The sequence below is a fragment of the Brachycentrus maculatus genome, unplaced genomic scaffold, assembly GCF_059751285.1.
Source record: "Brachycentrus maculatus isolate JH-2025_06_01 unplaced genomic scaffold, ASM5975128v1 h1tg000091l, whole genome shotgun sequence".
Classification (NCBI taxonomy): Eukaryota; Metazoa; Arthropoda; class Insecta; order Trichoptera; family Brachycentridae; genus Brachycentrus; species Brachycentrus maculatus.
Window position 1 is genome coordinate 382,729 of NW_028280845.1, and position 27,790 is coordinate 410,518.

Here is a 27,790-nt window from a genome sequence, read left to right on the forward strand (position 1 = left end):
TTTATTTAATGTAAACGTCTTTATTATTCATCGCATGAAACATTATGTGTATTTTATAACCGTGGTGAAATTTTCACCAGCCACGCACTCATTAAAAGTTTGTGGGGTTTCATTTGAAAATCTAACGCGATACGTCGGTAAGTACCTTAACTAATAATAGTTCAACCGGCGTGTTATTATGTATAATAAATCTGCAGCAATGCAGATAAAATATAATCTTTTTACGTTACATAAAAATTATTATTTTTGTTTTGAAATTTGAGACGAAGTCGGATAATAAACTCCTAAGAAAACATCTTGAATTTATCTCGAGCGAGAACGTCTTGTTTTATAGCCTTTTATCACTCTTTGAAATGGAGTCTGTTTCCCGATATTTTCTCGTCAGAGGCTGTCACAATAGTATTATTGTCTCATCCTTTGATATTGGCGGGAATTGTAAAGAATTTTTCACAATACCGCAGCAATCGTTACGAGCTGCGCGCGCAGCGGAGCGGCGGCAGAGGAGAGCGAGGGAGGGGCTGCGCGCGTCAACAGTGGCCGACTCGAGATACATTAGAAGTGCTTCTGTTAATCTACGCAAAATGGTGAGTCAATCTTTTATCGTATCTTATCATATTTAATCGCAACTAATTACTAACACTTTGGCTTACAATGACATTAAATATTACCAAACATATAGCCTTGTCAATTGCGGCAATTATTATTTATCCGCAATACCAAACACAAATGTCAAATTAAGCTTCTACGTTCTGTCGTCAGGGGCGCTAACTCAATTTGTGGAGGAAATTGAACGTTGTTTACGGTCCCTCGTAAAATCGGAAAATACCATTAGCGAATATACCTATCTTCGACACTAAATGTTTTTATTTTATTTCAGGTGATGGATATGTCGGCCGTTAATAATAATAACGTGCAAAAAACCCACACTATCGCGGTGACGAATATTCAAGATGAAGAAGTGTTTTCGTATTCTCTGATTTTACTAAAAGGCTACGTTCCATGGCGAAATGGCAATGAAGAAAATAAACTTTTTTCCACGGTGACGTACAACGGGGAGACTGTCAGGTCGACTTGGGACGTCGTCAACGGAGAATTTAAATGCTTATTTAATTTAAAGAAAGGCAAGAACGAGGTAACACTGCAATACGAGGACACCAGTCGCGTATTGACTTTGGAATATTCACCCCGGAAAACTAATCTCAGGGTAACACCCGTGTACATTGTCTGCCAAGGACATGATGGCAACTTCCAGAGTCCGCAGGGCGTGGACAGCTCCGTGGATAGTGCCTGCTCCCGAATCGCCATCGGAGCCAAGCTTATCCAGTGCATCATGGCGGAGAAATTATTCGAGCTCGGGCTGGGACGTAAAACTTTTCAATTGGAACATGACATCAATCCTAAAAAACCAGAGTGCATCATTTTCAGGAGTAATCTCAGTGTAAACAAAGCCAGAAAAATGAGGGAAAGTGATCTTTGGAGCCATTTTGGGAGGGAATTAATGTTATCAGATTTGGGAACAAACGAACGAAAATTTATGGCTTTTATATCATGCACAAGGTTTAAAGGAATGGATATCATCGACAAAGTTCTAACACACGAAGAAATAGTCTCACTGACCGAAGGACACGCTGCATTAGGAGGTGGTGGGCTCGCTGTATTCGGATCAGCCTGTCTGTATACTTGGCCCACAAAGCTCGAGGAGGTCATCCCTAAGTTTCTGGATTCCACAGTTATCGATGCCAAAAGATTTATGGACGATAGCTGCTATCGAGGAACTATGGGTGGGTGCTTTGCAACCACTCTCGGGTCCGTGTGTCACGAACTGGGACATACGTTTGACCTGGGTCACACCAAAGATGGAATAATGGGAAGGGGGTTCGACCATGTTGATAGAGTATTCACAGTCGGAGACAGGAGAGGACTGCTCATGAAGGACGCTAATTTTAACTTTAACGGAAAACCGACCCAACACACGACAGTTTCCTTCACTCGGAACATAAATGTCACCATGAATATCGGAGAGCCTTTGCGAACTCTGGGACCTCGAAGTAAAACAACTCTGGGTAATTTCGCAAATTACAATAATGAAATTCTTAGACGTGGTCCGAACATCACCCCCATAAGTCGGCCGCCTTTTAATTCGAACATGATGAAGAGTTACGAATCAAAAAGGAATTCGATGATGAAATCTACAAATGATTTTACTTACTGGACCAAAAGCTGCGGGGTGTTTTTAAGTTACCACCGATGGTTTAACAACGAATATGGGAGGGAAAGAGAGGCCATAACTAGGTACCTGAGATTTGATAAGAATAAGATGATGATTCTATCGACAGCCGGAATCCGAGTTGTAGAAGTGAGGGAAGAAGCGACAGGAATGGTCGTCGATTCCTACGAATTCACAGAAGCTCCGGAAAAAAGATTCCTAATACCGTTTACTTCGGCAGCCAAAAACAAATTGCTGGTGATCGTAGTCGAAGACGACCTAGGAAACGTGCTGAAACAACTCTTCACTTATTAAAAAATAAATATTTCACGCTTACAATAAAAAATAAATTAAGTAATATTTAAGTTAAGAGCGATCGACAATAAGCGCGGAATAATTAGATGCTAGAGCTTGTAATCAAAATATTATAAATAGTGTGACTACTAAACAAATGAGTGACATTTTCGTAATAGTGCTTTGATATTCACTCTAGTACTACACCGCGAGCCACACAAAAACAATAATAATTTTCCACGTGGCCTGTAACCATAGAAAAAAAATCGCCAGTGAAAACAACATAATCTACTGTCAAATGTGACAAACGTCAAAATGTGCCGTGGTTGCTGACGCGTCGTGTTTGTTAGTCACCCGTCGCTTGTGATTGTGTATTAATTCGGTTGTCGAGAGAAATGTCTACCGCTAGTGATTGTGACAATGCTGAAAAATGTGCCAATTTCTTCAACGCCGTTCAGAAATTTCCCGCAGTCGAAAATGGGAAAATCAATACCCTACAGTTTATTGACGCGACCAGAGGAGTCGTGACTCTTCTTGGTACGGTTTGTTTACTTTATTTTAATGACATTAAATGCCAGACACGACGTGAGATAATACTTTGCTTGAGATTCTGTATTTTCAACGTGAATTTACTTTCAGAAAAACTTGGCAGTGTTTTTACTCCTGTGAAGTATGATATGAATGGAAATATAGAGGTAATTATGTCATTATGACCGTAATACGTCAATTTGTACATACTTTTAAAGTTATATACACATTACCTTTTAACCTTTCCGGGAGTATGGGCGTAAATGAACGCCAGTGCAAATTTTCCTCAAAGGAGTATCGACGTTAATGAATGTCGAAGTCCATCTGTCAGTTAGTATGATGTAACTTGTATAGCAATGACATCTGTGAATATTTGTGTGTAATTTTGTCATAATTGAAAAATATTTCGAAAGTGTTTTTTTTTTTAATTATTTTAACAAAATTTGTATTATTTTTTGACATCTCATCAAAGAAGAAGAAGAATATGGAAGTCTGGGCATTTACGGGGCTGACGACCGTCATAGGCTGGTTTAAGTGATCACTTTACACACGTGTAACATTCACCAATTCTACCCATTATTGACAACCACACTACTCAAATTCTTGGAAGTTCTATATATATGAACCAATTTAGAAACCTTGTTCTTGAATCACTAGAACTTCACTAGAGACATCTATTCGTGAGATGTAAAGAAGCTTTTTTGCAATGAAAACAAATGAAAATAACTCCTGTAATTGGAGATAATCCAGATTTTGTGAACAAGTATTTGGACACACTCAAAATGTAGTAAAAAAAATTGTATCTTCATAATACATCGATTTAATGAAAAAAAAATATGTAAAAAGAACCCACTCCCCAGAGAAAGTCGGTCATCATTTAATTGTACTCCCGGAAAAGTTTAAGTATTGTTTTCGTACATGATTTTATAAATATTTTTTTTAGAAAATCCTGAAGCGATATGATTCAGATATTTTGAAAAACGAAACACTGAATGATTTGGTTTTGAGTGAACAGGCTGAAAAAGAAAATTTTGCCACTGAGGGACTTCTATGGCTGACCAGGTATATTTTGTCTTTTTTTTACAGCCCGTCATAATAAATTAAGATTCTACATCACTGGGCAGCATTGATTATGATCACCATTGAAACATTTTCAGAAGAAGAAAATTTGTGATGCCACATATTCATCCCTGGATATTTTGGTTTCTTGGCTATGGCACAAGTTCCCAAAAATAATTTACAATTCCATTTGTGGCAGATGAACCATTTTTTTCTATTATGGTTTATTCAACAACCTTTTTAATTTTTTTAGATAGTTAAAATATCTGTACAATATTGAAATAAGTTTTTATGAAAGTACTCTTACACTACCATTTTTTCATATTACCACATTGTTTGCGGGAAACGCTTAAAAGGGACATTTACATACTGTCGATAGAGTGCGGGAGACGCTAATAAGTATTCTATTTGCTAATTTTTGGTAGAGCGCAAAAGACGCCAAAAAATATTGTACAGATCGCAATTGGGTTTGCGATTAGTATACTGAGGGTCGGGTAGAAGGCTGTTTGAATATAATTATAGTCGGGGTTGATGAAAAATCCGCCCGACAACAATGTGCTAATAAAAATTTACTTAATGAAATGAGGGAACTTTTCTGCATAGTTTCTTTTTGAAATGTCAAATGGTTTTTTTAGAAATGTGTATTTCATATTTATTTATTTATATTTTATCATACGCATAATTCAAAATTACAATAATGCGCCCTCACTGAGTTTTCCCCTGCCAACAAAAAAAATTACAATACTAATTCATAAAACAATATGGATGAAAATTGTTTATGGCATGCAATCAAATACAACATGGCCGAATGATGTGATCTATTTCAGATTTACCCACTTCCATTATCCATTTATGAATAGCTCTTTTACACTTAGTTTTTTTTTATGACCCTAAGGATAATGAAAACAGGTTGTACTGTTACAGTAGAACTTTGATAATTATTGCATAATAATCAAAGTTCTACTGCCCAAAAGAGCAATGTGCAAGGTTTTATATGTGTTTTTGTTTGATGTGTTTATGATTTTTAGGGCTCTGCACTTGATTGAGCTGTTTTTAGAGCAATTAATGTTGGGTAAATCATCGGAAAATAGCTCTGAAAGTGTTCATAAGGAATTTTGTCACGCATATTCACTGTCAGTAAAACCGTATCACGGTTGGGTGACACAAAAAATAGTTACTGTAAGTTATTTTTTCATCTCATGACTATTTTTCATAAATTGCTATCAATCGGTAAATAACTTCAATCGGTGTTCATGCCATTTTGATTGATGACTATTCATCTTTGTGGCGACTGAAGGATTGCTCGATGTCTTGTGGAATTTCTGAAATCATTCCTCCATCCACTGAGCTAAAACAACATCAAAAATATGCTGAAATATTCAATTTGTTAACCTGTGTTATTTATTATTTTAGGCTGTAATATGTACCGTATTTTACAGACTTTAAGAACCTTAATTTTTAAGATTAATTTTTTTAAGTAACATTTTTGTAATTTTTATTATTTACCTTTATTATTATTAGATTGCAAAGCCAGTCATACAAAATTCTAAGTTTATAAAACTGAATCGACCTTTAGAATCCCTGAAAATCGTTATTCTATGTGTACATAGGTCGCGACGTCGAATATATGGCCATTTTTAACATGTTGAATGCCACGGCAATTTTAGGATTCCGGTCAAAAAAGCCAATTTCATCAATGCATCATATTTAATAAAAATGTTCTTTTACTTCTTGATTTTTAATAATTTTTCTATAATTATAATTTCTGTTCATTTATTAATACATTTTCTGTTCATGTAAGCCAGCATTGATTTTTTGTTCTCTTCCCAGAAGCCATCTATCCACATTAGCACTGATATACTACGAAGTTTATCATAGCTACTCGAATATGGCAAGTAAACACAGTACGAGATAACTCTTAGTCGGCATCCTAGCAAAGAACGCAATCCTAGAGTTATCTCGTAATTGGCAGTCAACGGGTTAAGACTGATGGGAATTTTATGTCAAACACTTGGCATTTTTATATTAATTTTGTGTATGAAACGTACTTTGGAGACCGTTTTTTTAAGGAAAAAGTCCTTTTTATAATCTGTAAAATACGGTAACATATTACCCTTAAGCATATGATTCAAATAATACAGCATCAATCACCCTTAGCAAGAGTGCATTTTTTCACTTGATGTTCCAATCAGACTATTTCATTGCTTTTTCTTTTCTTTTTCCAGACGCTTTGTCGAATGTGCCCATCCCGGACTCAGTTGTTCAACTCTATGGGAGTATCTGGCGAAGAAGGGTACAAAGATCTGGAAGATTTCATCAATAAACTGCGAGCAAATCGTTCAGAAATACAAATATTTTATGCCACCCATAAACTAGATTTCAACTACGTTGTCTAACGCATTTACCGTGCATGAAATTGTATGTATGTATACGAGAATATAAACTCCAAAGAACATGCCTAATATTTTGTGCACAGTGCCTATTTTTATATTGGACATACAAGACACGTACTCTGTACTAAATGTGTTAAATTAATTATGTATTGTTAATTTATATAATACAATAACTTCATAGTTTTTTTTCACTTTTATTTTATTTGACCGGTTACCGAATTTCATCGTTACTGACATCATCAGATTGGTGGGAGGCTAGACGAAATTTTAATTTGTTGAATAAATTGAAATTGAAAGTTATGCTATATCCACAACCATGATTTTATATATATTTTCTGACAAAATTAATTTAAGTTTAATGAATTTAAGTAGTGTATTACATATAATGATAATTACATATAAGTTACGGGAAGGGTTTTAAGCAGAATTTAAAGCCAAATTTACTTAAAACCCTTACCATATCTTGTATGTAATTATTATTATTATAATGTACTACTTAAATTAATTTTGTCAGAAATATGATATAAAATCATTGTTTCCAACCCCTGCCTTGTTGTGTATACAATAAAAACTTTGTCTAGCCTCTTTAACTTTGTCTAGTCTAACCAGTGTAATAATGCCAACAATAATGAAACCTGGACACTAGTAAAATAAAATGTCTAAAAAACTATGTAAGTATGTAGTTGTAGTTTTATTATATAAAATTCAGTTCCACTAAGAAATGTTAGTACAAAACTAAAAAAACGTATTGTTAATTGATTACTACTTATTTTTTAATTTCAACCTAGTAAGTTTTATTTTATAATAATAATAATTTATTCTATAATTAAACATATTATGTACTGTAATTACACATTTATATTATAATTAATAATATGTCTGGGTATTTTACAGTAATCTGTAAATGCCTTGACTTCCATATTCTTCTTTATCTTGATTTTGAGACATTAATAAAAATCTTGATATAAAATAAATCCTAACATAAGTGGAGCTATACCCAGAAATTGTGAACAAAGAGTTGGACACTTAAAATATTGTAATAAATAACTGGTCAAAAAAGAAAAGTCTAATAAACGTTGAAAATTATATTTTTAGGCGTCTCGTACTATGTAAAACAATTTGGGAAGAATGTTACATACATTTTATGAAAGTAATAAAAGATATTGATAAAAATGTTGAGATAATAAAAGATAACAATACAATTGTTGAGATGATAATGAATTTGAGATATCAATGAAAATCTTGATATGGATAATTTATCATTTGAATGATTTGTATTTTAACATAATAAATAAGAGATGTCGTAATTGTACCGCTTCGTTTACGTAAATGTCATAACTGACTTGAAACGCGGTAATTAAAGGTTAAAAATTAATTCATTTATTTAATTGGTTCGTCAGTCACATTGTGGTAATATCTACTTATTTTAAATTTAAATTTTACTTGGTCAATACCAATTTATTTTAAATCTATTGTGACACATGTTTCAATACAATCATTATTATCAAATATTAATCATAGCCTAATTTGAGAGCTGTACCCTTGTTATTCGTAAAGGTGTTTTTTTTTTTATCAGTGGGACACTGGACAGTAGGGAGAGGCTTTAATCATTATTATACTGTTAATTATGGAATTATTACATAATGTTGGCTACTGTACAATGAATTGTAATTTATATTAGTGTTGTTGATTACTGAACTTGTAATATGTTCAAAATTTTGTAATAATTTCATTACATATTACTATCAAAGATATGATTAAGAAATGAAGCTAGTAAATGGTATATAATGTTATTATATGTTTGATTGTTAATTACTAAATAGTAGCATCATTATGAAACACTGATACAGTGTTCAATAACTGAATGCATTGAAACACGTGGTACAATAGATTAACATCTTCTAAAAAGATAGTGGTATTAACGAAGTAAAAATTAAATTGAAAAATTAATTCATTATCCTTGTATGATCGTAGCATGATCAAGCAGCTGTATTTACCAAGTTAAAATTGTACTTAAAAATCAATTAATTTTCCTTGTATGATCGTAGCATGATCAAGTGGTCATCAAGACGATGGAACCCCTTACAACAACTACTCAAGTTGTGCTTCTCTCGCAATGCACGCCAACTCTTCCAACTTTCGCTTTAAAGAATTAGGTGTACCCTGATATCCTGATCATACCATGGCCTTCTGGGCATTGCATTACTTTCCTACCATTAGTATACCTGTCGTACATTATTTTGCCATATATTGGTAAAAAATTTAAAGTATGCATAGATTAAACTAGTTTGATATAAAAAATATATTGTCAGTCATAGAATTTAAATGAATATTCTGTTAAAAGTTTTGATATTGTACTTAAATTTTAGATTTCTTAACATTTATATAAATGTTTTATGTATGTATATTGGGGCTCACAGATGATTAACTTTCGAATCTACAATTTTATATATACACATATATAAAATTTACAATAATGTCCCCTCACTAGGTTTTCCTCTGCGGATAGCAAATTTTACAATTCATCAGTCACTTGTTTGTCATATTCCTCTTCTTCCAATCCTGAGGATTGCGGCGGTCCGGAAGACTGCTGACGACCATTCACCGACTGTGCTCAGCGGAACTTCGGAATGCTAGACTGACCTGGGAGGAAGTTGAGGGAATGGCGGCTTGGAGACGACTTGTAGTAGCCATTTGCTCCACCTAGGGAGCGTATATGGGTGATGTCTGTCGTGGGTCGTACATTCATGGATGACGTGGCCAAATAACATATTTTTTTGTATGCTCTTCAATCATCCGTTTATAATTTTTTATCAAGTCTTGTTATTTATAACTTCATGGATAAAACGAGTAGGTTAAAGAGAGCTTATCACATAATTGTTAAAGTTACTCTGACCAAACGTAATACATGTTTGACTTGTTTCTGCATTTTTGATAATGTAGTACTGTGAATGTTTTCCTGTAGTGTCGTTTAGCTGGAACGTGTTTTCCTGTAATGTGTATGGGTAATTTCAACAATAATAATGCTAGCCGTCGACCTAGCTATTGACTTTCAACATCCTCTTCACAGCAGCAAGTTGACAGTAAGATGATTGTCTATGGGCCCCTTTGCACCTTTCATTATCTGTTTTTTTTCCATCTAAATATAAGTCAAGTTTCTATGTATTTTATTTTTAGCTTGCCAATTAAAGATCTCTATTAAGAGAACAACAATAACATTAGTTGGCTACTGTACAATCGTAATTTATATTAGCGTTGTTCTTTACTGAACTTGTAATATATTACATAATCGTATAATTATTTCATTATTATTATTAAAGATATGACTGATTAAGAAATGAAGCTAGTCTTGTGGATGGGTTTGTTATGCTTAATAAAGCTTTATTAAATATCAAATAATTATTTCTGAGTAATTGTTTGACTAAATACTTTGTTTTTCTAATTTATGGAAAAAAATATATAATTTAGTTGTTATATTGTTTTGTTCGCCTCCGTAGTGTAATGGTCAGCACGCTCGGCTACCGTTCTGGAGATCCGGGGTTTGATTCCCAGGAGGGTCAAATAAATGTAAGTGATTGTTTTCACTGTAATATTTATTCAATATTACCCTGGACTGGTCCTGAAGCTGAGGGCTGATCACCTTTCCTTCATGTATAAACGATCAAGATAACACTGCGTTTATATAAAGCAGTGCCCTATGCACCATTGGGGTGCGGACAAGGGTTTTTTTATTATTATTATTATATTTTTATCATTGTTTTGCAACAAATATGACAATTTTGGACAGTTCATGATTAAGAATTGTTAAATTTATATCAGCAGTTTCCATTCAAGTAGAATTATAAATCAAGTGTTGATTTACACCAATATGGAATTCTACGCAAAGTTGTATATGGCAATTTAATAAGTGATTTCTTAATGTACTTTTATCGAATTGTCAACTCCATAGCAGATGGATATTTAAACAAATTATGTTTCTATAACACTTGTACTATTAATGTGCCTAAGTTCCTTAAAAAACTATTACAAATGGAACAATATAGTAATAGAATTTTGAGTTTCTCAAAAATCTCATCGATTCAGAAAACAAAAAATTGAATCCATAGTATTTTTGTAGCAAAGGATTAATATTAAAGGGTGCTAAGTTGGTTTATTTATGTGTAAAACAATACATGTTAAAATTATACAAAAATATTCATTGAAAATCTTCTTAAATGTGTGTGGTCATTTACATAGTTAAGACTATGTGTTAGAATGAATGTCTAGATTTTTAACTACTTAACTTAGTACCTATGTAAGTTTTATTGGAAAGGACTGTTCACTGCGAGAAATTTAATATTTTTTGTGACCTACCAATGACGTTACCTTTTTTTTATTATCTAATTAAAATCTTATTCTTTCATCTTACGTCTTATAGTGCAATTATTTTTATAAGTATATTTATTTGACTGTCAAAGTATCATTTAATAAATTTCAAACCCATTTATAAATTTCACAAGGGACAATAAAAATGTTCTGTTTTGAATATTGAAAGCATTAACTTTGTGCATCATATTGATATATTATTTCAAGAAATAAAAATACTTTGTGTTCTGATCCACTCACATTTTTATTAACCAATTAGTTTCGGCAACAACCTGTTGCCCTCTTCAGGGTTTAATTTATTACTTTTTAGTAGTAATAAATTCCCTGAAGAGGGCAACAGGTTGTTGCCGAAACTAGTTGGTTAATAAAAATTTTAGTGGATCAGAACACTAAGTATTTTTATTCCTCGAAATAATAAAAATGTTCTGTTTTAAAAATCAATATTTCGTCAGTTTAATATGCAAACTCTGTCTGGACTTACAATAGTCATTAACGTTCTATATCTATCTGTAACTAGTAACATGTAACTAGCCCATAAATGATTTCATTGTGTTGTATATATTATCAATAGATGGCGTTGGTAGTCCAAATCCCTACATAATCTGGAAATATTAGAGAAATAATCACTACGCCCCAAACATGGAGCCACAAGCTATCTTACCTGCTATTTTGTGGCCCAACGGTTAGAGCAGTACGCACGGAGTGATTAAAACGGAATTTGAGAAATAAATTCAAAATATTTCAAAACATTTTAACCATTGAATCAAACTCTTGTCAAAATTACACAAATCCACATGGTCACTTTTCGCAATATGCTCGCGATATGTCTGTTTCTAAAATACTGTTTTTATTCATCGCTCATAAAATAAATTAAATGCCTTTATATACACTTTTGCATTTGTGTATCAATATCTGCACACCTTTTGTAATATTCAATAAATTTAAAGACAAAATTTTGGTAAATATAGTTCCATTGCAAGCCCTACTAAAATGCTACATTAACGGCACTAAAAATTTATTGAATCTAAACATACCGCTTGTACAAATCGTGAATATATGGAAAACATTTTTGTTTAATGGAAAGAATAAAAGTATTTTTGCAAAATATATTGAAGAAGGCTGTAAATATAAAATGTGTACAAGTATTAGTATAAAAAATGGATGTTAGCTATTTTTGAATAATATAGTACGTGTAACATTTAAATGTAATTGGAACCAGTATTACTTTAGGTGAAATGTATTCCGACTAAGTGTCTTCTCATGATAGCTAATATATATATTTAGCCCTTTCCACTTTGCCTACATCTGTATACTTATACTAGACATTATGTACTAAATGACGATTTTTTTATTATTTGTTATGTGTACCAACTAGTTATTTAATTTTTGTGTTCATTAAATTATAAAATGTTATGTAATTCTTGTTTTTATTTAATTAAATTTTTAATTAAATTTATGTGTTATTTATGCATTGAAAATAGAGTCGAACTTGGTTACAGTGATCATACAAGTTCCTCAGGAATCGAAATAAATTTATAGAATACGCTCGACGGGTTTTACCATTATTTCCTCAATCATTGGTTCCACATGCCCAAACCATCTCAACACACCTTGCTTAGTTTGATGGAAAATACTTCTCAGCATTGGAACATATATCATACATGGAGAGATCGCATTCAGTTTGCTCTCATCCTTCTCAAAGTAGATTCAGTCTACTTTCAATGTGGGCAGATGCTCAACTGCAAAACTGTCGTTGCGAGTTTGGATCCGGCTAATTGCAAAATAAATTTTAAAATATTTATTTTCAGTTGGTTTCGGTATTTAAATTAATTTCTCCTATCTACTTTTCCTATCCTACCTGTAAACAACCCTCTAAAACGGAGGCTTAGCAGTTTATTAATAATAAAAAAAAGCTAATCATTATATAGCAGACTTTTGACTTGAATCCTTTCGCTGTATTTAAAATATTATCTTTGAATTATCTTTATTAAAATATTATCTTTTCTGTAATCATTTTAACCAAGTTCAATGATATTCAAAACCTTTATACTACTGTATTCAGTTTTTTTTATGTAAACTTTATTACTAAATTTGAAATGATTTTTCAAAGTTTAAGACTCGTCAGAATCAAGAAAAATACCTCTTATTATCCCAGACTGTACCTACGTATTGGAGTATCTTCTCTTATTTATGTATAGATTTTTTAATTTAGGCCTCAACAAATTCATACCAACTACACATATGTATATAAGTGGCCATTTTATTTAATTTGACCTTTTTTATGTATTTTTCAAATCAATGTGGTTTAAGTATCTCATTTTATTCATTCTTTACGCTTTCAGATAAAATTACATTTTGCTCATTGGTTATATGAGATACTGAACAACAATATATATACATAGTTCTATTACATACATGGTAAAGAAAGTTAAAGAAGACAATAATATATAATTCTTTTTTTTATATCACCTTACATAAAATGCTGTGTCATTTGTAGTACTTTAAAATCTGCAAACTTTTGAAAACCTATTACTTTGTTAAAAATTACGCCCTACTTTCATTTTAGTCCTCAGTCTTGTTTATTTTTTACGTCATCAAACTACATGACATATCACGCTGCCAACTATTAAAAACTATTAAAGCGATGTTCAAATATTTAAATTTTCATGTAAAAAATAACATGAACACAGCTCCCGTGTCCAATGCGCGGCAATAATGGTTGCACGAACACAAGAGCTGTGCACAAAGCATGGAAATAATGTTTGTATAGACACAGGAGCCATGTCCAATGCATGGCAATGTTTATATAGACACAGGAGCCGCGCCCAACACATTGAAATAATGTTTGTACGGAAACGGGAGCCATGTCCAACGTACTGCAACAATGTATGGACACGGGAGCCGTGTTCAACGCAAGTGACGTGTTAATTAATTTTTAGTTCCCACATTAGCAGCCAAGTTACCTTTATAATTATCCCCAGTTTACTATTGCTTTTTCTTAGAATCGTGACTTGTACTGATGTCTTAAATTTATTTGTGGAGGTCGAACTATCTAGACTGTCGTCGTTTTTAGATATATATGTATTCAAATGATGTATGTATTTATTTCTGTATTCGAAACACGATCAGATTGTGTATAATCATGGAGCCTTATATTGTGTAGAAAACATGTTTATGTTGACATAACATTTAGCTTTATAAACTTAGAACCAGTGATAATTACTCAATGCAATATGTTGTAATCCTGAGAAAATATAACCATTAGCCTTTAAAAGTATTGTTTTAATCAAACCTCTTCCGCTTACCACACTACGATTGAGATTAATCACAACCAAAAAATTTTTTTTTATGTTTTCTTTAAGTCAAGACGAGTTGAGACTAGAGAATGTGTCTTTAAAATTTTGTAAAAATTAATTTAGAAAAAAAAGAAAGCTAGAAGTACTGTGACCATTTTATGAGAGAAGAGAAATACAAAGTAATGCCCATTTTATTTTAGGGCGAAGTGGAAGATAAACACAACATAGGAAAAAGATGTATATTTTCACTCAACAACTTGAGAGAGAGGTGCCACTGCAGGACAAATTTTTATGTATGTACATATATGTTAATAATAGGGTTTTAAAAAATAGAAAAATATTTTAATGGTTAAGAAATTAAATTACCTTGGTAAAATAATGCATATTTTTATTTCTTAGTTTATAATATTCAGCTATGAATACTAGATAGTACAAATCTTGACAGCTTACAATTTTTTTTTAAAAATAATAACCTTAGTACAAACATTGCTATGAAACATGTTTTTTTTTTCAAAAATTTTACTGGAATAAAATATTTTTTCAATTATTATTTGATGAAATGAACATTAATCTTCTTTGGGTTTTTCTGATTTCTTCTCTTCACTGTTGATTTCAGCTTTACTCTTTCGGTTCAATGATTTAAATGAATAGTATTGTTTAGCCCTTGCCGATGCTGCTCTGAGGGCCCGAAAACCTGCAATCAATTGATTTTAAAAACATTAAAATACATATTTTTCACAACATTATTCCTGTGAAATAGAATTTCAAATGTTAATCTGTACAATTCAGTATTAATAAAATACAAAACAGTTAAATCCTTTACAAAATACAGTGAAACCTCTATCTGTCGTTTTTAAAGGGACTTATTGAAATAGACTATGAATGCGGGATCAAGAGGTGAATACACAAGGAAATAAGATCGAGTGAAGATACCATTCTCCCAACCTGCATAACCATTGCTAGGTTAAAATTCTAAGAAGATTAGAAGATTTAGATGTAAAAAAAAAACACCTCTTCCGCTGCCTTCGTCAACCTTGCGTCACACAAGCTTTCGATAGTTTCTATCCCACACGTTGAAATATAATCATGGAATGTTACGAAATTGAGAAAAATGTAAAAAAAAAACAGACAAAATATATCAAATATGCAGCGTAATTCAAACGATAAATGCGGTAAAATGGTGATAGAGAAACGATTGATGCGATCTATTTTGTATGAAATAAATTCGGGATGGAAGAAATAAACGATACATCCAGTAAAACGATCATTCGAGGAACGATACATAGAGGTTTCACTGTATAATAAAAAGGTAAACTTTATAGAATTCTAAGATTAAATATAATTGTTTGTAACCTATCACTAGTTCCGCTACTAAAAGAAGCCACATCAAGCTGTGCAAAGTAACTTCAAGGGGTCTGGCTTGAAGATAAGGATTGCCTAACTGAAATGACTGTAGGGGTAATTGTAAAAGAATGGAGAGCATCCAGAATCCAGCTAACTCCGGTATCTGAAATCATATGTTGATTTTGTTTCATTTAAAATAAATCAAAACATGCAGAAACATTAATCACTAAGTCTCATAAACTGCCGCATACATTATTAATGCCTCATCCAATCACCAAATGACAATTTTGTATTTCTAGAGCAGCGGTTCTTAACCTGGGTTCGATCGAACCCCAGGGGTTCGGTGAGTCAGTCTCCCAGGTTCAGCAGAGGTCAAAACACACACCCGACTTATTGTACGATATTATGAAAAATGTTACAACATATGATATATAAATTTATCTAAGAGATTTAGTATATTATTTGAAAGGAATATATTAAATATTATGAAAAATGATACGACATATGATATATTAATTTATCCAAGAGATCTAGTATATTATGTGAAAGGAATATATCAAATATTATGAAAAATTATATGACGTATGATTTATTAATTTATCCAAGAGATCTAGTATATTATTTGGAAAGAATATATAAAATATGATGAAAAATTATAAGACATACAATATATTCATTTATCCAATAGATCTAGTATATTATTTGAAAGGAATATATCGATCTAGTGATAAATTTTTCCAATTAAGGGTTCGGTGAACACGCAAATGAAACTGGTGGGTTCGGTACATCCAACAGGGTTAAGAACCACTGATCTAGAGTCTCTGTATTTGCAAAGCGACTGTTACATGTATGTAACAGTCCAAAATATAATAGGCCAAATAAATACAAATCTTGGGTAGGTAACATTTTACACAAGATTGTAAGTACCTAAATTAGAATAATAAAACAATTTACCACCCATAAATATATTATTTTTTAACATGGCAACACAGATTACAATTCCAAATTATCTGCAGATAAATGCAGTACAGAAAATGAAACTATCTTCTTTTCATACAATTAAATATTTTTTTTTACATGGGCAAAGATGGCAACTGTGGGGCAGCTGCAATTCTACAGATATGTTTGCTAAAATGTAATTTAATAGTTAATTAATGTGTTAATTGGCTTGACCATCAGTTTTAAAAAAATAATTAGCAACAAAAAATACTTAGAGCAAAAATTATTTATTACTTTTTTAATAGTGTTATTCATTTACATTTTGAATTTAACAGCTTTTTCCTTTTTTTCCTTCAACCTTTATCCGCATTCAATGGTGCATATTGCACTGCATTACGATGCGACGCAGTGTTATCTCGATCGATAATTGCATGAAGGCAAGGTGATCAGACTGCGCTTCTTATCCAGGGTGATATGAAATAAATATGAGAGTGAAAATCACCCATATTTATTTTGAAACCCCTTGGGAATCGAACCCGGGACTTCCAGCACGGTAAACAAATGCGCTGACCACTATACTACAGCGTTTTTAGCTGAGTTAAAAAAATTATGTTATTAAAAATATATTTGCATACCCTTTCTGATAGATTTCCCTTATATCCTAAATAAAGGCGCATGCATTCAATTGCAGAATACATCGTGAGAACAGCAACAGAAAGGAACTTTGTCAAATTTCCCAGACAATCAAACTGGAATAAAAAAAATAAGTGAAAACAAATGAAAGAAACGACGGAATAGATCATGAAGCCTAAATATAAAATTGATATTTCTGTAAATGATTCTTACTATTTGATCAAATTATTTTTAAAGGGGCAATTGAAGTGATTGTTATTTGCAACTCTCAATGATAGAAAATTATTTATATTGTGATTGAAGTACATTTCGCTCACTCCTTTCAAGAATGTCATAAATCAAAAAACTTGATTTTTCAGGAGAACGTTTAATGTTTAAAAATATAACACAATGTATTAAAAATAAATATCAAGCCACATATTGAAGTTTTTACTGTGCAACAGATTCTTTTAGGTAAAACCTGAAGATTTTTTCTCCATTTGAAAAATATTTATGTTTTTAAAAGAATAATTTTGCAATACCTTTTCTTCAAAATGCAAAAACAACATTTTCTGCCCTGTAGCGGGTAAATATTAAGTTAAAAATATGCCTCTTTTGCTGGGATATAGTACATTTTCTGGGCATTCCGAAAACATGCACAACTGAAAATTGACAATTTTTTATTTATGACGTTCTTGAAAGGAGTGAGCGATTTGATTGTGCTCGACTGGAGGCCTAGAACAAGATGCAGAAGCAGGAGTAGACCCCAGACAAGATGGTCATAAAAATGTGGAGGGCCTACACTGGAAGAGAGTCGTGTCCAACGGAGAACTGTGGAAGTCTAAGAGGGAGGCGTTTGTTCAATACTGGACACAAAAAGAAGGCTGACGTAAGTAAGTAGTAAAGTACATTTAATTGTTACAGTGTGATTGAGAAGTTTTTCTTTAGTTGCTTGCATGGCTGATGTGTATATATAGCAGAAAGTGATTTTGTAATGTTTCGAACTATAAAAACCATGAAAAAAGTAGTAAAAATATTGAAATCAAATTACTTTTTCCACATAGGTACTCTAAGTGTGCTAAATAAGACTTCAACAAAGCAACTGGGACTTATTTATTGTTTGAATTTATTTTTTTAAATATTTCATTTTATGTTTTATATGAATAATGTATATGCCATATGAACCTTAGAGGTCTGCACATTTACTTACCCTTAAGTATAGAAAAAATGTAGTACAAAAGAACCAAAATGGAAATAAGAAGACGTTGTAAAACAAAAACAGCTGCAAAGTCATGTCGGGGGATGCTTCGTATGTTCCTGTAAGTAAATTTAAGTTCTCAGTTAAAACAAAACAATATTGTAGCCCTAAACTGGCATTTGAAATATAAAATACCTCATTTATGATCAAGGTCAATCAATTCATTATCAATTAATGTTTCAACAGCATAATGCATTGCTCTATACCATATATCATTAGAGAAATGAAATGTTAGTTACCTATATCAGCGGAATATTCAATATTTTCTATATCTGGGAAAATGTTACTTGAAACTAAAGTCACGGCTTCTTTCCACGCCATAATTAAAAGTATCCTTTCAACCAAACCGTAATAAATATATATTTTGCGATACACCTACTTATTTTTCAGGAATAAAATAGTGATTACTAAAGGGGTTGCTAATCTTTTGTTGTGGTTACACATTTTGAAATTGTTTACAAATATTACCACAAGAAAAATATAATTATCCAAACTTTAAAGAAAATATGTTTTTTTAAGCTGGCAACCCAGTTCAAAAATGTCACAAAATTGAGGTTATGTATTTGAATATCGCCCATGTAAAAAAATTCTGGCAGTAAATCATAATTTTCCACAAGTTATATTTTCCACTTAAATTATATTTATAAAATGCAGACTTTACGGGCCTTGTCCAATAAAGTATTTTTACGTGAGTGTTGTAGTTTTTCATGTCGTTCAGGCCGCTGTTTCCATGTTGCTAAAATTAATTTTTGAAATTCCCATTCATTGCAGATTTATCGCCACAAAAATGTTTATCGGTCGCCCCTTCGTGTGGATTGAAATATTTTGCTCCCCCGCCGAATTATGATGGTAATTATCATTCAGTTTCTTCTACTTAATTGTTTTCTTTACATTTAGTTCATTAACACAAACTACAGTTCAAAAATTTCCTGCTAACACTGGATATTTACTATAATATTATATTATTGAATGTTCCAGTTCTGATTCCGGAAATATATTAGCTAGAATATCACGAATTTGACCAGCGCTCTAGTTTGCTCCAATTCACAGACTACATGTTTTCTTTAGTTAAATAACCAACTAACTTACAGGCAGAGAGAAAAGCCACACCAATCTGTCTTTGCACAAAATCTTTGCCTCTTCCACATTCATACATCTTCTCATACATACACGCCGATTATTCCGATTCCTGATCCGACCACTTTCAAGTATTTGAAATACTTGATCGTGCCAAGTTTTCCTCGGTCTTCCTTTTGTTCTATTACCAACCACATTGCCTCATAAATTTAAACATCCTTTCTTCACTCATTCGATTCACATGGCCAAACCATCTCAACACACCTTTCTTAATTTTATCGATAATGCTATTCTCAGCCTTGCATTCTTTCCTTATATCATCATTCAAACATCTATCATATAATGTTTTACCGCACTTTTGTCTGAGATAAAGTATTTCGACTGCATTCAGTCTACTTTCATCCATCTTTTGCCAATAACGATAATAAATAACAAGGATAAATAATATTTTTGCTTCACTTGTCTTATTAAAAAAATGTGTTTTCAGATGTCATCATACCAGATAAGCCAAAACTGCGATTCTATGAGAAGGTCCCGGTGTATCCCACAAATTTAAAGCCCCCTAAGATGCAAAAAAGGCTCAGATATATGAGAGGCCCGGAACTAATCCACAATACTTTGTTACACAAGCAATATGGAATAATTGTACGTATTTTTAATATATGTAGCTTAACCCTTATAGTGCTGAGCTTATTTTCACATATTTTGCAATAATTGCTAATTATTGCTTTTCATCATGATGATGATGATGAAAGTAGACTGAATGCAGTCGAAATGCGATCTCTCAGAAGAATGTGCGACAAAACGATGTATGATAGATGTGCGAATAGTGAAATAAGGAAGGAATGCAAAGCTGAGATAAGCATTATCGATAAAATTAAGAAAGGTGTGTTGAGATGGTTTGGACATGTGGAACGAATGAGTGACGAAAGAACGGTAAAACAAATTTATGAGGCGAACGTTAGTGGGAAAAGAAGCAGAAGAAGACCGAGAAAAACATGGCACGATCAGGTATGCCAAATACTTGAAAGTGGTCAGGTTAGGAGTCGTAACAATCGGCGGGTATGTATGAGGAGATGCATGAACGTGGAAGAGGCGAAGAATGTTTGCAAGGACAGAGTGGTGTGGCGCTCTATTCTCTCTGCCTACCCCTGCGGGGAAGCGGCGTAATGGTTAGTTAGTTAGTTAGTTAGTTAGTTAGCTTTTCATCATCACTACTTGACGAATTTGACGTTTTGTAGGTAGAAATAAAAAACTTTTACTTCAAAAAATACAAAAATCAATGTTAAATTCATTGCAAAATAATTTTAAATGGTTATTTATAGATGTTATTAACTTATTAAAAACGTTATTCATGCGCGCGCTAAGACATGTCCGTACAGGTCGATACCTAAATCAAACTGCGCAATAGTCGGTATTCCGACGCTCCGCACTTTATACGCATTAATAGAGGTTATGCATCACAATATATTGTTCTTCTTCTTCTTCTTATTATAGGCCTTACGGCCTGTTTTTAAGAGGGATTAGCCTCCTGCGACGTCAATTCCCAGCTATCGGCCCATCTCTTTGGTGGTCTGCCCGGGAGTCGTCTACCATGGGGTTGGCCGTACAATGCGATGTGGGGGAGTCTGGATGGTTCCATTCTCCTCACATGCGCATACCATTGTCTTCTTCGTTGCCTTCCCCACCTAACGACATCTTCGATCTCGCGTATTTCCCTGATCTTGGCATTTCTCAATCTATCTCGAAGACTCTTGCCTGTTATGCTTCTCAGAGTCTTCATTTCTATATTTTATATTTTCGTTAATATATTGAATATATTTGTCCGCCTCCGTAGTGTAATGGTCAGCATGCTCGGCTACCGTTCTGGAGGTCCCGGGTTCGATTCCCAAGGGGGTTTAATAAATATAAGTGATTTTTTCACTCTAATATTTATTCAATATTACACTGGACTGGTACCTGAGGTGGAGGGCTGATCACCTTTCCTTCATGTGTAATCGATCGAGACAACACTGCGTTTATATGAAGCAGTGCCCTATGCACCATTGGGGTGCGGTAAGGGATTAAAAAAAAAAAAATATTGAAGAAAGTTAATGTGTTAATCTAATCCTGTTATTGTTATCAAAATATGATCACAATTTGGAGTTTAAATCCTTTGAAATATTTATTTTCCAGGCGATGGGAGGTGGCAGGTTACGCATCGAGCATTTCGAGATGATGCGTCTAAGTCTCGGCAAAAAGCTGGACACCCGCCGGATGTTTGCCCTCTGGAGAGTGGACCCTCCCTGGCAGCCCGTCACCAAGAAGGGACAGGGCCAGAGGATGGGGGCCGGAAAGGGGGCCATCGATCATTACGTCACGCCAATCAAGACGGGTCGAGTCATCCTTGAAGTCGGGGGCAAGTGTGAATTTGTGGAGGTGAGGATTCATACAATCGTCAATAATTATAGAACACCTTGGCCTTAACCTAGCTGGATCTAGCAGGGGGATGGATAGAAATCTCCATACATGAATTTTAATTCGATAACTTTAGTATGAAGGGCTATTTACTCCATATTTTTTTGTAATCTGAAAAATAGTATTATGAAAAATTTTCTCTTTTTAATTTTAATGATTTTGAATAATTGAATGTTTCAAAATATTGTTTTTGATAAAAAGCACAATTAGTCAGTGCTGCGAGATCTACTTAAAAGTATTAACTACTACTACTACTACTCTACTATCACGATGTTTCTCCGCAGGGGTAGGCAGAGAGGATGGAACGCCACACTCTTCTGTCCTGACATACACTCCTCGCCTCCTTTACATCCATACATCTAGTCATACATGCCCTCCGATTACGCAGACTCTTGACACCGCCAGATTTTAGGTTCTGATTGATCTGATCGTGCCAAGTCTTTTTCGGTCCTCCTCGTTCTGTTTTCCCTCTCACATTTGCCACATATATTTTATTTGTCTTTCTCTCGCTATCCATTCGTTCTACATGTCCATACCACCGTAAAAAACTCTTCCTAATCTTTTCAATTATTCCCCGTTCAGCCTTACATTCCTTTCTTATATCTTCGTTTTTAATTCTGTCATACAATGATTTTCCACACATTCATCTGAGGGAGCGCATTTCAACAGCATTCACTCTGCTTTCATCCTTCCTTTGCCAGTTCCATGTTTCGCTTCCATACATTAGTGTCGGTACCAGCACGCCGTTGTAAACCGCCAGCTTGGCTTCCATGGACATATTTTTATTTGCAATCACTCTGTTCAAAGCACCATTTATTCTATTCCCTGCATTCACTCTTCTCTCAATATCCTTATTCACTTTTCCATCCCTTGTGAACATGCTTCCTAGATATAAAAATTCTTGTACCTTTTGCACAGGTGCAAGAATTTATAAGTATTAACATGATGATATATATCAGCACATTCGTTTTATGTCTGCTAGTGACATATTTCTTTCACTCTAATAAATGTGATACTACCATAAGGAGAGAGGGAGACAACTGGACTACTCTGCTGAACTGCTTTGTTTGATCCAATTTCCGGCCTCTCACTTATCGGATGGCTGCATTCAGTCGACGCTTGGCACATTGGCCGGCGAGTTGGCACTTGATGCGAGCTGCGTACTACAATTTTCATACAATTATGACCTGGGGTCTTTTGGTTTCCCCCTTCGGATCACGTATAATTTTTGGAAAATTCAAATGGAGCTTTTTTATCATACTGTTGACATCTGTGAAAATAGTCCCGAAAAAAATAACGTTATTTATAGTAAGTTACATGATAAAATTTTGATTTTGGCGGCCGCCATAATTTCACAAAATATATCCACATCTTGCTGGAGAATCGTGTTGTGATACTAACTTAATATTGTTCAAATATTTGAGGCGAAAGATATGCATAGTATAAATGTTTGTTATGTAGTCATTACCATTTATCTGAGTCTATGACAGTTATAAAACTAGTTTGATCAGCAAAATTATGTAATGGTAAACCTGGTCCTTAATTAATTTGATTGAAATATATTATGTATACATTACTTTTATTATGTATACATTTCATATCTATATTACGGGGCTCGGGTATTGGTAATAATAACTGGTAAATAGGATGCAATCGGTTCATTTACCAGGTCGCTATGACAGTACAAGGACAAGTGTGTGCAGTCTCCTTTGCATCAATCTTATAAGGGTTATAAACATCATATCCCAATCACATACATAATACCCATATTTGCAGGTTGTGTGGAAGTGACACCCTTATAGTTTATATCTTACATTCTCTATTGCGTTATTACTATTTTTTGCAGGTTAAACGATTTTTGGAGGTTGTGGCCGAGCGACTACCATTCAAAGCGAGGGTTGTATCGCAAGAACTTATGGAGGCGGAAGAGAGAAAAGAAAAGATGCTGGAGGAAGCTAACACTAACCGCTATACATTGAAATATGTAATAGAAAACAACATGGGTGGCTGTCACAAGTGGCTCTCTCCATTTGAACACAGGTGGCATAGAAAGTATTTATAAATTGAGTACTGCAAAATATAGTAATTAGACTGTGTAATTTATTCATTGAAATAACAAGTCCTTGAGACCTATCTCAGTTTTATTTTATTATGTAATGAACCCTTTGTTCAAAGGTATTTTTAGCTTGAGGGTATTCACCCTACGAGGGTATTACAGGACATTTGTAAAATTGAGAACAGACATCCAATTTATGGGAGAGCGCCGAGGCAACACATGTAAAGAATGTAGTGACAACTAGCATGTATCTTAATTTTTTACTGATATGTTACATTCGTATTTTATATAAAGTTCTCAAAAAACATGTTGCACTCATTTTTTAAATGTTTTTAGTAAACTTTTTGGTAAAATGTAAGTTTTTTCGTACATTAAAATGAATCCTGTGGTTAAATCCTAAGATGAAGACTGACCGGAGCATTTCATCGTAACGTAACACGTTACAATGCGAGCATTCAGGCAGTCAGTATACCGAGTGCTCCATCCATAGTTTCGGATGCTCGGTGATGTTACGATGTTATGTTAAAACGAAATGCTCCGGTCAGTCTCCACCTCTAGGATCAAAAGGTTATAGGTTCTGCGTATCTTGATAAGAAATTAAGATTTTAAAATAAAACAATGAAAGAATTACAAATAACGTTTATTTTATTGTATGATAAAGAATGTATGTAATAATGCAATGACATATTTGGTAACTGCTTTTATAATATTAAGTTGTACATGTAGCAATCGGCAGACACTCAACACATACAAAGTATAATACCCGGTGATAGGTGATCCAGATGTTAGGATATTCAAATTTCAACCGGGTGTAATATTAAATGGAAGTATGCAATCTTTTACAATTGAGGAATGTATTTTAATGAAACTTTGTGCAAGCTAACTGTACAGTCACACATTAATATCTTTTCTCTAGCACATACATTTATATGGCAAACTTTGCTCCTCTATAATGGTAATATAAATAATATGTATCACGATCAACAATAAAGTTTTATTTTTATATACTTACATCTAAGAAAAGTGTTGGAAGGAAGATAGAAGTATGATTAAATTAACAGTTTACACACGGTGGAATAAAGACGGTAGGTACATTATGTATTAAATATGTTGTCACCTGAATGCAGAGCTATCCTGAGTCACATACAAGTCGATTTAATTTTTATTACTATACTTAAAACGTGGGCAATCAAATTAATAAACCGAACTAAATAGCGACTAATCACACTAATTTTGAATAAAAATTGGCATGATGAAATACATATTACGCATAAATTTGATTGCATGTTATATATTTAAAATATATTTGGACAATTTGACATCAAAAACTTAAACTGGAAGAAAATATGAACTGAGAAAAAGTAAGGAATACTTTTTTTATTGGATAACTGAAACAGTTATCCGATTAGTTATCACCTACTCAAACATTTTTAATCCACATATTTAAAATAAATGTTACTAAATAATAATAAAACTTACTTTCAAAAGTTCAAATGCTCATGAAAATTTTTCTTGTATGCAACTATACTCCTAACAAGGATAGTTCCGCATTCAGGTGAATATATGTATGTTGAAAATTCACATTGTGAAACAATTACAATCTCAAAGGATAATCATACGTGTTATAAATAGATAAAAGGATGACTTATCTTTATGAAAGCAGAGATTCCGCAAGTAATTATTACAAGTTGAGGTGAACACATACATTTGGTAGATGCAGAACCGATTATTGACAGTTGAGATATTTGAGATTTAGAAATAATAATGATTCAATTTTACAAAATGTGCAAGCACCGTTGACGCTTAAAACAGATATGTACATGGAGTATCAAATGCTCTTATTATATAACAATCTGTGTCTAACATTACAAATACAGAAAAATTAGCTTTTGTATTTTATTTATCATAGTCAATAAATATTTTGTACCCATCGAATACATATACATACAAATGTATTACATTGCAAGCATTATCGTCGTAAAGTTATAAAATTAATAAGAAATTATTCGAGGAAGTAATAAGATGACTAGTTTGTTGTATTGAATTATGTATATCAGCCTCGCGGAAATATGTTGGAATTCAGTAAACAACATCGGTTAAGTGGTATTTGTAAAAAAAATACAAAATTAAATACTATTGAGTATAATCCGATTCATAAAGCGTTATTAAAATATCTTGGATTAATCTTAATGATTGATATAGTGTTATTTAAAATATTAAGCTTCGTGACATTTAAAAACATTCAGTTGAGAAGAAATCTTTTATACATTTTATTTTACTTACCAAATATTAAATTTAGAGGGTAAAATTAAAAGGGAGCAGTGGTTGAATACACGAACCGTATGATTTAATGAGCGGATACTTTGATAACAATTAAAGCAAACTATAGCTACCGCACAGTGTATTGTATCCAAAGTGCTTCTCTAGTCACACATCGTTAATTTAAAAAGAGTTCAACATGATTGTATTATCTCAAATCAGTTACAAACAATCTATTTTATATATTACAAACAATACAACATTTATAGATACACGTAAGTAAGCCATCTATTCTACAAACCGCAGTTCCTTCATTGTGTCTGCATATCTAACACTCCATTTTCATAGGCTTTAATTTAATACCATTTATATTAAGTATTTACATTTTCTATAGATACATAACAAAAATATACAAAGAAGTCGAAGCATACTAAGAATGTAACCTCTGTAAGTTGAATCAGTTGAAATACGGTAAATAAATAATGATTCCTTCTCCTTCAAACTATACCTATCACGCTGCACCGTCATCTAAAGAGGAAGTTTTGTGCACGAGTTACTAGTATTTTTACAAGCTGATATGATTATGCATTTGGAATCTTACATTACGATATCATATACCTATATTTCGTATAAAATGATCTGATACATAATTTACTCAGCACACGGATTACAAATACGTACATTTTTAATACTGTTATAAAATCTGAGTACTTTTTTTAATGCGTACAAAAATGGCAAATAAATAAACAGTTTTGCTTCAAATCCTAATACGAAAACTACATTCAAATCAACAAATCACGCACACTTTAAAATCTCTGTATTTTGTGAGTCTATTAACATAACATTGAGAGTATTTTAAATAACGTGTATTTCCATATACTGATTATTGTATTGAATATCATTACACAGATTAAAGCTATGTAGACACGTGCAAAGAAGTGACTAGAATATTCACCGATGTCCTCAGAAGCGTATACAGATCCGAGGTATCGGCACTTAGTATTAAATAATTGTCCAAATATTAAACTACGATCACTGCAATGATCCCAGTGAGGGTACTGGATGTCTTGTCTGTTGGAGTTTCCTGTTTGATGAGTCGGTTTGGAAGGAGCTGTCGTGGTCAAAACGCATTCACACATAATGGCACTTTACGTACATAGATGTTTACATAAGCTTTATTACGTAGGTACATGAACAACGTATCTCCTATTTTTTTACAAATTTTTCAGTATAATTCACGCATAAGACTCGCTTAAATTATCAAACAGATACTCGAGTTGGTGGGCCGTGTAGCTCTTGATGTTGGAGATGACACACGGAGTTGCCAAGTTCCCATTCAACACGCTTTCGACATCGAGCAGTTCCACTGCGGCGTCGGATCCTGGCTTGTTGGCTGTCTTGACGGGCGTAGACTGGTTGGTAGAAGTCGGCCCGCTCATGAGATGCTGGTACTTAAACGTTGACAGAATCTGACGGATCTTTGCAATGATCTCCTCTACTCAGGCGTTCGACTCCTGTGGGATCATGCACCAACTAAGCTCATTTATGCTGAAATTCTTCAGGAACAAAATTCAGCAATTGAATTTTGTGCCTTTAGAATTCAATTAGGTTCATAGATTTCCATTTAGTTTCTAAATATAACACATG

At 33.1% G+C, this 27,790-nt stretch overlaps 5 protein-coding genes across 7 annotated transcripts in view; 3 read left to right on the forward strand and 2 right to left on the reverse strand.

Moving 5' to 3' along the window:
• Positions 1-493: 493 nt before the first annotated feature.
• LOC148310548 (uncharacterized) lies at positions 494-2,556 on the forward strand. Its single transcript, XM_088258249.1, has 2 exons — positions 494-584; positions 878-2,556. Exons 1-2 carry the CDS (start codon positions 582-584, stop codon positions 2,519-2,521), a joined length of 1,647 nt encoding a protein of 548 aa, XP_088114375.1. The 5' UTR covers positions 494-581; the 3' UTR covers positions 2,522-2,556.
• Positions 2,557-2,745: 189 nt separating this feature from the next.
• Positions 2,746-7,202, forward strand: LOC148310549 (uncharacterized). Its single transcript, XM_088258250.1, has 5 exons — positions 2,746-3,037; positions 3,140-3,195; positions 3,972-4,090; positions 5,116-5,266; positions 6,313-7,202. The coding sequence occupies exons 1-5, from the start codon at positions 2,896-2,898 to the stop codon at positions 6,481-6,483; spliced, it is 639 nt and encodes a 212-aa protein (XP_088114376.1). The 5' UTR covers positions 2,746-2,895; the 3' UTR covers positions 6,484-7,202.
• A 7,314-nt stretch (positions 7,203-14,516) lies between these two features.
• On the reverse strand, positions 14,517-18,717 carry LOC148310550 (transmembrane protein 17A-like). The gene is made up of 5 exons (XM_088258149.1): positions 18,534-18,717; positions 18,247-18,353; positions 17,060-17,173; positions 15,495-15,648; positions 14,517-14,835 (listed from the first exon to the last, which is right to left on the reverse strand). Exons 1-5 carry the CDS (start codon positions 18,613-18,615, stop codon positions 14,708-14,710), a joined length of 585 nt encoding a protein of 194 aa, XP_088114275.1. The 5' UTR covers positions 18,616-18,717; the 3' UTR covers positions 14,517-14,707.
• A 122-nt stretch (positions 18,718-18,839) lies between these two features.
• On the forward strand, positions 18,840-24,518 carry mRpL16 (mitochondrial ribosomal protein L16). The gene is made up of 5 exons (XM_088258154.1): positions 18,840-18,982; positions 19,066-19,143; positions 19,859-20,016; positions 21,547-21,789; positions 23,675-24,518. The coding sequence occupies exons 1-5, from the start codon at positions 18,943-18,945 to the stop codon at positions 23,888-23,890; spliced, it is 735 nt and encodes a 244-aa protein (XP_088114280.1). The 5' UTR covers positions 18,840-18,942; the 3' UTR covers positions 23,891-24,518.
• Positions 24,508-27,790, reverse strand: part of dtn (transmembrane protein 132C dtn) — a 286,104-nt gene continuing 282,821 nt past the window's right edge. Inside the window, exon 20 of one of the 3 annotated variants that reach the window (XM_088258152.1) lies at positions 24,508-27,657. In XM_088258152.1, the coding sequence (XP_088114278.1) occupies positions 27,643-27,657 (15 nt within the window). In that variant the 3' untranslated portion in view covers positions 24,508-27,642. Of the gene's footprint in view, positions 27,677-27,790 lie in introns of all 3 variants that reach the window. The other 2 variants (XM_088258151.1, XM_088258150.1) reach the window with 2 other exon arrangements.

What these genes read in the sequence shown, in the direction of transcription:
- LOC148310549 (XM_088258250.1), top strand. Translation starts at nt 2,896, where the DNA reads ATGTCTACCGCTAGTGATTGTGACAATGCTGAAAAATGTGCCAATTTC. An exon ending in AGGAGTCGTGACTCTTCTTG is followed by an intron (nt 3,038 to 3,139) that starts GTACGGTTTGTT and finishes ATTTACTTTCAG; the next exon opens with AAAAACTTGGCAGTGTTTTT. An exon ending in GGACTTCTATGGCTGACCAG is followed by an intron (nt 4,091 to 5,115) that starts GTATATTTTGTC and finishes TATGATTTTTAG; the next exon opens with GGCTCTGCACTTGATTGAGC.
- LOC148310550 (XM_088258149.1), bottom strand. Translation starts at nt 18,615, where the DNA reads ATGGCGTGGAAAGAAGCCGTGACTTTAGTTTCAAGTAACATTTTCCCA. An exon ending in TGAATATTCCGCTGATATAG is followed by an intron (nt 18,354 to 18,533) that starts GTAACTAACATT and finishes ATTTACTTACAG; the next exon opens with GAACATACGAAGCATCCCCC. An exon ending in CATTTTTTCTATACTTAAGG is followed by an intron (nt 17,174 to 18,246) that starts GTAAGTAAATGT and finishes TTTTTATTCCAG; the next exon opens with TTTGATTGTCTGGGAAATTT.
- mRpL16 (XM_088258154.1), top strand. Translation starts at nt 18,943, where the DNA reads ATGCAGACTTTACGGGCCTTGTCCAATAAAGTATTTTTAC. An exon ending in TCCCCCGCCGAATTATGATG is followed by an intron (nt 19,144 to 19,858) that starts GTAATTATCATT and finishes ATGTGTTTTCAG; the next exon opens with ATGTCATCATACCAGATAAG. An exon ending in ACAAGCAATATGGAATAATT is followed by an intron (nt 20,017 to 21,546) that starts GTACGTATTTTT and finishes TTTATTTTCCAG; the next exon opens with GCGATGGGAGGTGGCAGGTT.